This window comes from Euphorbia lathyris, chromosome 8 (genome assembly GCF_963576675.1).
Source record: "Euphorbia lathyris chromosome 8, ddEupLath1.1, whole genome shotgun sequence".
Lineage (NCBI taxonomy): Eukaryota > Viridiplantae > Streptophyta > Magnoliopsida > Malpighiales > Euphorbiaceae > Euphorbia > Euphorbia lathyris.
Window position 1 is genome coordinate 62,527,051 of NC_088917.1, and position 11,897 is coordinate 62,538,947.

The window sequence follows — 11,897 nt, forward strand, 5'->3', positions numbered from 1 at the left end:
TTAAAAACTATATTTCTATCACATGATATTTAGGAAAGGAGATGATGATATTAAAAAAACAATCACCCTAATGTGAAGGAAAAAATTATTATAAACAAATACTAGTTTCTAGTAAATTTGGCAATAAAAAAAGTTTAACATTATTTGGAAAATAATATAATCGAATAATAAAGAGTCAATAAAGTGCAACAACGTATCTTCTTACAAATGTTAGCATATAGGCCGCCAAAAAACAAAAATAAAAACAAAAAGCCAACCAGCCGGGGGATGGCAATTTAGTAAATACGGAATATGAGAAGGGCATTAATAATCATGATTTACGTAAATTAATTGTCCCAACCCCAACGCTCAAGTTTTAAAATCGGATCTCTCTCTAACTCTAACTGGTTACTAACTTTCAAACATTTAACGTCCAAAAAATATTTTTCTCCAAGAAATAAAAAAAGAAGTAAATAAATGGAAATGGATATAAATATGGTCTCCATTACCATCATTATTGAGTCTGAACTTCAAACCAAACAACTTGTTATTCCAATTTCATTTCCTTCACTTTCCTTCGTATTCTCCATCTTCTGTATTCCCTGGCTTCTGTTGCTTCTTATAGAGGCGAAGCGGAAGAAGGGGGGAGACCGCGTTTGGAGAAATGGACTCTCCGACGTCGACTGGAGGATCGTCGGCGCGGATCGTCGCCACGAGATCGTCAGTGATGGAGTCGATCCGTGGTTGCGGATTGTCGGGGGTTCGAATTGATAAGGAAGAATTGAAGAGGAAGTTGCTGATTCCAGAGTATCTGCGTCTTGCTATTCGTGATTCTATTAAGTCTAAAGACCCGGACGCCGTTGCCGACCGTTGCTTCAATTCCGGCGAACTTAATGCCCGTTACGAGGCTCCTGACGGTCCTATGGTTATTTTCGTTAACTCCAAAAGTGGTGGCCGACATGGACCTGAACTTAAGGAACGCCTTCAGCAGTTAATGGGGGAGGAACAGGTAACAGCTTATATGTTTTCGATTCTTTTGATTCCTTTTATTCAACATTCTGTTTCAATAGAATTAAAACTGTCAAATAATGCAGTTGGTAATTTGAAGTTTAGCAAAGCTTAAACAGAGCAAAGAAACTATAGCGGATCAATTTCCTCTATTACCATTATTTGGCTTGGATAATACCCGTGAATTCGTGCAGCGGACGTGATTCACTGGGTTGGGAAGTTCAAAATAACTAAATAAATAAAGATATGACCCTTTTTCTTTTTTACTGTAAAATTGATTTGTGTATTTTGAGTGCCAATTTGAGTTGGAAAAGTTTTTCCTTTGGTTAATATGTACTTGTGCTTTCTGAAGTAGGCCTAGTGTTTTCTAGAAAGTGGGCGTTTTGAATTGGGAATTATTGTGATGCAGGTATTTGATCTATCTCATGTGAAGCCTAAAGAATTTGTTGAGCATGGGTTAGTCTGCCTAGAGAAGTTGGCTTCCCTTGGTGATTATTGTGCCAAAGAAACCCGAGAAAAGTTGAGAATCATGGTATGTTCCCTATGACACATGATCATAAGCATGCTGTCTTGTTTTATTTGATATGATAATGTCATACTATATGGTTAGCTACCATCATGTGAATCCTTTAGAATAGTTGTTATTCACATTGTAAATTTCTTGGATGAGTAACTGGTTAGGTTGCTGGAGGTGATGGTACAGTAGGTTGGATACTTGATAGTCTTACAACACTGCACCAACGGGGAAGGGAGCCAGTTCCACCTGTAGGGATCATTCCTCTGGGTACTGGCAATGACCTGGCAAGGAGTTTTGGTTGGGTAAGTGCTTATGTGCATTGAATTTAGCCTGTTTACTTTTGTCTTGCTTTATTTGACATGACTTTATTTTCTCAGGGCGGCTCATTTCCTTTCGCCTGGAAATCAGCTGTTAAAAGATCTCTTCAGAGGGCTATTAGTGGTCCTGTTTGCCGTCTAGATAGGTATATACATTTTCTTATCATGCAACAATTATTACTTTGGGCGATGAAAATTACAGGTTCCAGCTACGTTTATATGTTCTAAGAATTTTTAGAGGTTAATAATCTCATTTCAGTGGTCGATGTGTAGCTGCTACACAATTATTTTGACATTTGGGGCTCAAGGATACTATTTTTATGGGATTGATAATTAGAGGGGTGAAGTACACCAAACATTCTAGTCTAAGTTATGTAAAGAGTTATTTATTTATTGCTGAAAGCTGGCTCGATACCCTCATTGTCTAATATAATTAGCCATGAGAATTATCTTTTGCCAATGAAGGAATCCCTAGTGTGGATTTTACCTAATAAATTAGCTAGTATATATATCTTGGAAATCTGTTTGACAGCTTGCATTTGCATTGTACTATGCTCATACTTGATGAAACATGCTTAAGTTGTTTACTTGCATGTGCATACAAGTGCTAAGAAATTCCTATAAAAGGTATGAATTGACTTTGTTTTAGCTTCTTGTTACTTTTTCTCCATCTGCCTTATTTGTGATTTGAGTAATAAGATCTTCTAGAGTGAAATTTGTGGTCATTGGGAGGTTGAAATGCATGATAGGAGCATTTAACGATGTACATTACCTGTACCAAGAAAAAAGTACATTACCTGCATATTTTTGCATTGCTTGTCTTGGTTTTATCACCCATGGTTGCTTACTTAGCTTCTAATTCTTGTGCGGTAGCTAAATTTCAATTTCTTCATTAAAACTTATAAGTATTATGGATTTTTTAAGGCCACGAAGATCGTAAATTGTTGCCTCGAAACATGCACCTTGAAAGCAACTTTAGTTTCAGCAGCCCTGCAACTTTTGCATCTCTTAGATAGAGTAGAACAACTTTCTTGTACCATAATATGTAGTTTTTGCAACTTCGCTGACTAGAATATATTTCCAGTAGTTATAGAGTACCATAATCCAAAATTTGGTCACTTATCTGAAGCAAATTGGAAATAAGTTATTGCATCAAAATTAAGTGCTACTTTGATATGCTCTGGTTATCTATGATGCACGGACACACTGAATTGAAGGCTCAACGATTCGCATGTCCAACATGTTTTTGACACGGAAATGCCCAGACATCTAGTACGACATGTATTGAGTCACGACTTCTTAACTGATATTGTCCATCAATCCATGATAGGTTAGTTGGTAATATCCGTTATTGATTTTGATTTTGTCCATTTTCTTATCATGTAATATAAATGTATTAAATTACATTTTCTTATAATTTTTTATAATTTTAATATTCATAAGTATAACCCTGTACTTTTACTATTGACACTTTCTCCCATTTATACATATCCTATACTTTTTAGAATAACATTTTCTGATGTCCGTGTCCATATCCGTGCAACATAGCTGGTCATAAGTCACAGAATTCTAAATGAGAGGCATATAAAATGCTAGCAGAGTTCATTTATCCTTAAAAAACTTGTTTTAAGGCCTTGTCGTGTAATTGAGTTGCATTCTTCTTATCTATTTATTTGTTTGTTCAAGCGTAGACTCTTGTTGTTGTCATAGATTAAGCTTGATTGATTGTGAAATATTAATTTAGTTGCCGTTTGTGTAAAACATGATTCTCTGATCATTGTTGGAAACTTGGACTCCATTGTCACAACAACATTAATATGTTGAAGAAAAATAAGCAAAAGAGATGAAGACAACCCTTCTGGATAGAATTATTATTATATTTTTTTTTATTATTATTGTGATTTAGGGTACTTGTTATGTGCCCGCGAATAGGATCTCGTCACAGGTCTGTTCACCGGAAAATTCCTTCGAATTCCCTTGTTGCTCCTGTTCTTCGTAGAACCTATTTTGAAAACTCAATAGCGATTTGTGCGAGATCGCTAAAACTCCCTGTATCAATTTCTGATTTAAAATTCTGGATATGTTTATTCGATGAAAATCCCCCTTTTATAGAGGTACAATGATTCCTGATCAATAAGGTATCCTATCCCAACTAGGATTCTACCCAAAGTAGGATTCTAACCGATAAATACTAAAGACATTCCTAAATAATAAAACTCCTAAATAACAAAAGACTTTTAAATAATAATAAAAACAAGTAAATCTGCCTAATTAATAAAAGACTCCTAAATAATAAAGACTCTTAAGTAATAAAAATCACTAAATAATAGAAAATAAAACCAACGATCACAACAGTACTATATATTATCATATATATGATGCTAAAGTTTATTTTGTAATTTACTAAATACAAGCAAATCTCTGATGATGCAGTTGGCACGTTCTGGTTTCAATGCCATGTGGAGAGGTTGTGAATCCACCGTATTCTCTGAAACATACAGAAGATTGTGCCCTTGATCAGGTTGTGAATCTTTCTACTTTAACTCTCGCTTTTTTTTATTCATTCAGCTTCCATTGAAGGCGTTGTTCTTGCTAATATGGATTATATTGTATGAAGTGCTTATTTGTTCATATTCTTTTTTCTCGTGGGATAAGGTCATTCCTTTGCTCATAATACGGGGAAAGATGTGTTATGAACTATGCTACTTTCTTTCCCTTAAAAAGAATGAATGATCCTTTCTTCCTCTACCTACTTTATCCCTCTACACCTTACACTAGATGGATTATAACTAACTAAATAAATAAAAGGTCAGGGGCTTAGAAGATACAGAACATTGTTCCCTTGATCAGGTTGTGAATCTTTCTACTTCAACTCACGTTTTTTTATTCACTCAGCTGCCATTGAAGGTGCTGTTTTTGCTAATATGGATTATATTTTATGAAGTGCTTATTTGTTCCTATGCTTTTTTTCTGGAGGGATCTAAGGTCATTCCTTTTCTCATAATATAGGGAAAGATGTCTTATGAACTATGCTACTTGTCGTATGATGAATACTATGAGAGCTTTTGGGGATATGCATGCAAAAGCTTAAAAAACGTATCTAAAAGGAGCATTTTTCAATGTTGATACTGACGTATCTATGAGAGCTTTTGGGGATATGCATGCAAAAGCTTAAAAAACGTAGAATTTAAATCCTTGAAGGGCAAAGCAGAAGTCCTTTTGGCAACAACTTCTGCCATGGGCATTTACCTTTTCACTGCCTGTTAATTTATTTGAACAAAACCCAGTGACTCATCTTTCTTTGTTTTTCAAGTATATAACTTCAAAGCACAAGTAGGAAGATGGAAAGAAAAGAAAAATGAAAATACGGGGACTAGCTAGGAAGGTTAGATCATTAGAACTGAAATGTGGGCAAAGAAAAGATGAGAAAAAATAGGATAAAATAAAAAAGAATGAAGGATAAAGAAAGATGATGGGGTTGGAGATGAAAAATAATAAAAGAAAATAAGGGTTATTAAGGAAGAATTAGGAAAAATGAAGATATAATTAGAATGTTCAAGGTGATTTTAATACTGTAAAATTCTTGGCTCATTAATTTAAACATATTTGCAAAAATATATGCAAATGGATAATAATTTTTTTTGGCCACAATTGCAACACGGGGACTAGCTAGGAAGGTTAGCTCATTAGAACTGAAATGTGGCCAAAGAAAAGATGAGAAAAAATAGGACAAAATAAAAAAGAACGAAGGATAAAGAAAGACGATGGGGTTGGAGATGAGAAATAATAAAAGAAAATAAAGGTTATTAAGGAAGAACGAAGGCAAATGAAGATATAATTAGAATGTTCAAGGTGATTTTAATACTGTAAAATTCTTGGCCCATTAATTTAAACTTTTTTTTTTTTTTTTTTTTTTGCAAAAATATATGCAAATGGATAATAGGCTACAATTGCAACCTACTACAAAGTTCAGCCATGAAGCAAAGGCTATTATCTGAAGTAACAATTTCAAATTTGTGTTAGTTAAAAGTATGAGTTTGAATTTGATTAAAAATTTAAAAGTGAAATCAAAGAGAATTTTCTTGATATATTCATTTTTCTCTTCTGCATTGTTAGTTTAATTGAGGTTTATGAAATCATATAATGTTGATGCCGTTGTCTAAACTTTCTTGCATTTTCAGGGTGTGGAAGTTGAGGGGCAATTGCCTGAGGAAGCTAACTGCTATGAGGGAGTCTTCTATAATTACTTTAGCATAGGTATGTTAACGTGACTTCTTGAAATGGTGGGTGAATTTTTATATATATGCCCTTTCAACCACGACTAAGATATATTTATTTATGCTAAAATGTGGGTGTGTTTGCATTGACAATCTATTATCTAGACTCTACAGTGTATCTCTGTTTGTGTTTCTTGATTCCATGACTTTGTTGAAGAAATTGAACATTTGGGCGACAATATATATATATATAGGCTTATGTCCATTTATGTGTTTTCTTGATTCCATGTCTATGTTGAAGAACTGAACTTATGGGAATAATCTGATGGAGCAATCTTCTCTCCTTTCTTTTAAATCACCCATTAAATTCGCATTCCAAATATGCAGCTCTTGTTGCAACAACCTGTTTGACTATTACTCCAAACAATAATAATATAACACCAAACTAAGTTTAAGATCAGAAAGAAAGATTAAATTATCATTGAAAAGGAAAACAAAAGATGCAATATTTTCCAGAACTACCTAGTTGGAAAAGAAGATTTTTCCTAAATGGCAGCACTTCAGATTCTTGTTTATTATCACCAATCTCTAGTATTTTATAAAAATCTTTAAATTTTATTGTCTGGTCATACAGGGATGGACGCTCAAGTAGCTTATGGTTTCCACCACTTACGTAATGAAAAACCTTACCTTGCGCAAGGTCCTATTTCAAATAAGGTATTTGAATCTTTTGCCACTTTATATTTCTTTTGCACTGCACTATTAATTGGAAGGCTTAGTTACAAAAGTTTTTCAGTTTTTCTTTTTCTGTTCATCTTGCAAGTAGCATATGCTTGTTTGTTTCTGATGTGTAATAGAGTATGATACTCAAACTCACCCAACAGATTAGTAACAGTAGAATGAACTCACAAACACACGCACAATCACAAAATGTAGGTGTACTTAGGTAAACAGATAGAAACAAAAGGAAAGATACATGGAATGCAATGAACTCAGTCCCCTTCTCTACCAAATGGCAGAGCCTCTGCTCAAAGGCAGCCGAACAGAAATCACCCAAATATCCAATACCCAAAACACACTACCAATTCCTACTTATACTCAGCCTATTACCCAAACTACCCTCCAGCTCACCTTCCCAAATAACTAACTCCTACTGCCAGCCAGCTCACCCCTTTCCAAAACCTTCCTACCAATGGCTAGGCCATTCTCTATCAACGTCTGAGCCTTGTTATGTTGGAAAGATGAACGAAACATTTAGTCATAGCTAATGTATGATAAGAAGCAGCGGAAGTTTCATATTATCATTTCACTCAATTGTAACTCAGAGCTGTTGAAAGGTCCTATTGTTTGTCTGTTTATAGTATATGTTATTTGCTAGATACTTGCATTTTCTAGAGCTAAATATTTCAGAAAGTTGAAATTTTTGTTTCAAGCAAATTTTGTAAGGTAAAAAAAACTTGTTTAATTGTTGTTATCTTTTTCATTTTGATTTAAGGAAACTAACGTGCCTTAACGTGTTACTTGTGTTCTGTTAAGCTTTATTATACTAAAATTCTGATGTAGATTAGATAGCATGTTGTTAAAAAAACGACTGTAATGATCCATCTGTTGTTGCAGTTAATCTACTCTGGTTATAGTTGCACGCAGGGTTGGTTCCTCACACCTTGTATAAGTGATCCATGTTTGAGGTTAGATAGATATCTTACTGGTATTCTTATGCTTTTTTCTTTGAAAAGGAAATGCCATTAGATACTATTTTTGGCATGTTTGTTTGTGTCTTGTTTTTCATCATTCTATTTTGCATCTTTATTGTTATTGCTTCCTGTGATGGACAGTTTTCCTGAATAACTATTATACATGTATATATTTTTTGGCTTGTCCTATTACCGATTTGGGGTTACTTGATCATGAAATCTTCAATTTTGGGGGAATAAGCGGTCCATTACTTTGTATGACATCACCTTCAATCTGTTGACCTCCAATCAGGATATTTTGTGGCAGTAGTGATGGATTCAGAAATTTTACATAGTGGAATCCATATATATAGTAATTCCTTCCAATGCAGACCTACTTCTATTGCACCCTTTAAGAAAATTATATTTGTTAATTATTTCCATGATTTAATGAATATAGTTTTAAATTTACTAATTTTAAACCATAATAAATAAGTGTATATTAATAGATTAATTTATTTTAAAAAGTGAACAAGCCTATTTCAAAGGACATCAGAATAGGAAAAAAGCTAATATACATGGCATATTTTTTGGCTCATGATTATTATTGGGTAAATATACCCATGGCCCCTCAATTTTGGCCTTACTTTCTTTATTACCTCTGAACTTCAAAACGGGGTATAAAAATCCTTAAAAGTCTCTTAACCTTTGACCACTCCAATAGTAGTTAACCCTCCGTTGTAGAGCTGATGAAAATGATATTCTAAGCAACTTTAATTCTTGAACTTTTTGGTTTTGAGGTCATTTAGGTGATTTTGGGAAGTTAAAAACATGTTTCCATGAGAAATGTTGTTATAAACAACTTTAGTTCTTGGACTTTTACATTTTGAGGTTGTCAAACTGTCATTTTGAGGTTGTTTACTTTCATAAGACACTTTTCTGTTAATAAATGTCAAAGTTCAGTGACTTTTATGTCCATTTTTGAAGTTCAAGGGCCTTTAAAAAAAGTAAGGCTAAAGTTGAGGGATAATTTAGTATAATAACAGTACAGTAAAACATTTTAATTATTTTCTGACTCTATCTTTTAAATCCTAGATCCACCTATGGGCATGAAGTGCCAATTAATTATAATTTATATTCAGTTAAAAATCCTCTCGGTTACATGCATCAGTGATTCTCTTAAGTTAACAGCCCTTTGATCTATACTATTTTTCTGAAAATGTTTCTGGAATGCAGATTTCATAACTCATGTTTTGAACTTTTCGAATGAAAAATGAAAAATAGCCTAGTTGTAAGAAGCATGAATGTGCAGTTGCACTTTATTCGTTTGGATGTTGGTTGAACTCAATTTAGTTGTCATACAATGTGGGTAAAGTCTATATTGCACGGACACTTCTCTTTAGCAGTGTTTCTGCCTTTTGTGTCCGTTTGAAGGCTACTTTATGAAGGTTATGTTTTAGAAATAACGTTTCCGCTGTCCGTGTCCATGCAACATAGGGTAAAATTGGTTCTTATTTCAGGGCTATATTTTGGATTTATGAATATTTACTAAATTAATTTTATTGCAATGCTTCTTTTTACCTTTTTTTTTTTTGTGTCTAATACAAAATTCTGGCTGCAGGGGACTTAAAAATATCCTAAGGATGCATATTAAAAAGGTTAATTGCTCAGAATGGGAGCCGATTCCAGTGCCCAAAAGGTGGTTTATTATGTTTTCTGTTCAACACATTAAGATCTGATCATTCGTTTGTTTGCCATCTTTAATTTTGATTAATAATTGCAATAACTGATTTGACCTTCTCTTTCAGTGTAAGGGCTATAGTTGTTTTAAACCTTCACAACTATGGAAGTGGAAGAAACCCGTGGGGTAGTCCGAAGCCAGAGTATCTCGAAAAGGTATCGATTACGACATGTCATTGTAGCAATTCTGTTGATGTTTCTTTTCTTTATTGACCTGTAAATTCTGTATCTGATCTGTAATTGGCAGAGAGGATTTGTTGAGGCTCATGTAGATGATGGGCTGTTAGAAATATTTGGATTAAAGCAAGGATGGCACGCATCATTTGTAATGGTGGAACTGATATCGGCGAAACACATAGCACAGGCGGCGGCCATACGATTAGAGATAAGGGGTGGAGAATGGAAAGATGCATATATGCAGATGGATGGTGAACCCTGGAAACAAGCAATGAGCCAAGAATATTCATCATTTGTGGAAATAAAAAGAGTGCCTTTTCATTCACTTATGATCAATGGAACTGGAGACTCAGTTTGAAATGTTTAGGTGAAATAGAGGAGTGTACACTATTGGGGCTTGTAAATGAAAATATTTATTTGGCATCTGTTGTATCAAGTTCAATTCATGAGCCTTGTTGATTTTGAGTTGTAATGTGCAGTAGAAGGCATTGTTAGTGCTTCTTCATCAACAAATTATTCTTTACCAAATTTGTTTTCTCAGATTTATAATGTGTTGTAGAAGGCGTTGTTGTTATCACTCCATCAAAAATAATGATAGCAGATCTGCTTTTTCTAACCAAAAACCATAATTGGAGCTGTTGGTCATTAATTACATAAGCATTATGCTTTTAAATAAAATTTAGGTCAATGGTTATTAGATAAGCAGATGTAGTTCTCACTAATTTTTAACATAATATTATCGGACAGTAAACCCCGAATCTGGACTAAAACTTAAGTTCAATCTTTTCGGGACTAAGACTTAATCGGACAAGTGTTATTGGACTCTCTGTCTCACTAAAATAGGATGGGATTTTTTTACTAATATTAAACTTTTTATACTTAATATATCGATAATTACAAAATATATATATTTATTTATCCTCCGCTCATTTGATGTTTTATTTTAGGGTAATTAATTTATTAGTCCCTATATTTTGACAAAACACACTGTTTAGTCCCTGTATTTTCAAAAACACATGGTAAGGTCCCTAACCTTTTTCTCAGTGAATTGTTTAGTCCTTCCGTCTGTTTGTTACATTTTTTACCGTTTATGACTTCGGAAATGACTAAATTACCCTTTACTATTTACCTTCAAACTTCAGAAGAGTAATCCAATTTAGAAGAAGAAGCTATTTGCATGGAGAACAATAAAAAGAACAGACTCAACGCTTACGAATTTGAACAATTAAGAAGAAAATTAAGAACAAGAACACTCAAAGTTGATTTCAGATGCATTAGAGTTTAAAGGAAGCAAAATAAAGGAAAAGAAGAACACAAATCCAAATTGACTAACAGAATCTTCATCAGAGTCTAACGACAGGGACTAAACAGTTCACCAAGAAAAACATTAGGGACTAAACAGTTCACCGAGAAAAACGTTAGGGACTTTAGTGTGTGTTTTTGAAAATACAGGGACTAAACAGTGTGTTTTGTCAAAATATAGGGACTAATATTTAATTACCCTTTATTTTATAAAAATATCATTTAAAAAAAAGTGAATAAAATTAGCGCTGTCAATTAGTTAGGGATTCTCCATCCCCGTTGGAGATCCGACCCGTTGGGGACAGGGAATCTCCGTTTATGATCCCCATGGGGCGAGGATGGTTTTTATTTTCTCCCCGATAGTCGGGACGGGGTGGGTATGGTTATAAGTGTTCCATCCCTGTCTCCGTCCCCGTCCCCGTCCCCGAATGTCCCCGACTAAATACCTGAATATCAAAAAATAAACTAAAAATATATATATGTGTTTTAGATAAACTAAAAAAATAAACTAAAAAGATTGAGTTGTAACCTGGTTGCGACCTGATTGCTTTAAAACGGAATCTATTCTAAAAATAAATTAAGATAGATTAAGTAAGAACTCTAACTAGGTTGGTTTAAAATTAAAATGGAACCTACGCAATTAGGAGTAGAAATTATAAAATAAAAAAATTGAAAGCTAATAAGTAATGCATGCACCTGGGATAGAGATTCCCCTCGAGGATGGAAATCTTAGATAATCAAAACCTTGGAAACCTTAAAAAAAGTAAGAAATTAAAAAAGTAAGCGGGATGGGGATTTCTCGCGGGACGGGGATGGTAGCCAAAAATTTTTCCATATGTTATTCGGGGTGGGAATGAGAAATCCCCGATAAACCAGTGGTCGGGGATGGTTAATGCAATCCCCGCCCGCCCTGCCCCGTTTACGGCCCTAAATAAAATCCTTGCGGAGTGAGAATGTGGAAATGTAC

At 34.1% G+C, this 11,897-nt stretch overlaps 1 protein-coding gene across 1 annotated transcript; it reads left to right on the forward strand.

The window, feature by feature from the left end:
- The first annotated feature begins 488 nt into the window (after nucleotides 1-488).
- Nucleotides 489-10,189, forward strand: LOC136202219 (diacylglycerol kinase 7-like). Its single transcript, XM_065992719.1, has 11 exons — nucleotides 489-988; nucleotides 1,397-1,519; nucleotides 1,669-1,806; nucleotides 1,882-1,967; nucleotides 4,255-4,342; nucleotides 6,003-6,078; nucleotides 6,673-6,755; nucleotides 7,656-7,726; nucleotides 9,333-9,410; nucleotides 9,520-9,607; nucleotides 9,699-10,189. The coding sequence occupies exons 1-11, from the start codon at nucleotides 644-646 to the stop codon at nucleotides 9,984-9,986; spliced, it is 1,464 nt and encodes a 487-aa protein (XP_065848791.1). The 5' UTR covers nucleotides 489-643; the 3' UTR covers nucleotides 9,987-10,189.
- The last annotated feature ends 1,708 nt before the right edge of the window (nucleotides 10,190-11,897 follow it).

What these genes read in the sequence shown, in the direction of transcription:
- LOC136202219 (XM_065992719.1), top strand. Translation starts at nt 644, where the DNA reads ATGGACTCTCCGACGTCGACTGGAGGATCGTCGGCGCGGATCGTCGCC. An exon ending in TGGCAAGGAGTTTTGGTTGG is followed by an intron (nt 1,807 to 1,881) that starts GTAAGTGCTTAT and finishes TTATTTTCTCAG; the next exon opens with GGCGGCTCATTTCCTTTCGC. An exon ending in AAGGTCCTATTTCAAATAAG is followed by an intron (nt 6,756 to 7,655) that starts GTATTTGAATCT and finishes CTGTTGTTGCAG; the next exon opens with TTAATCTACTCTGGTTATAG.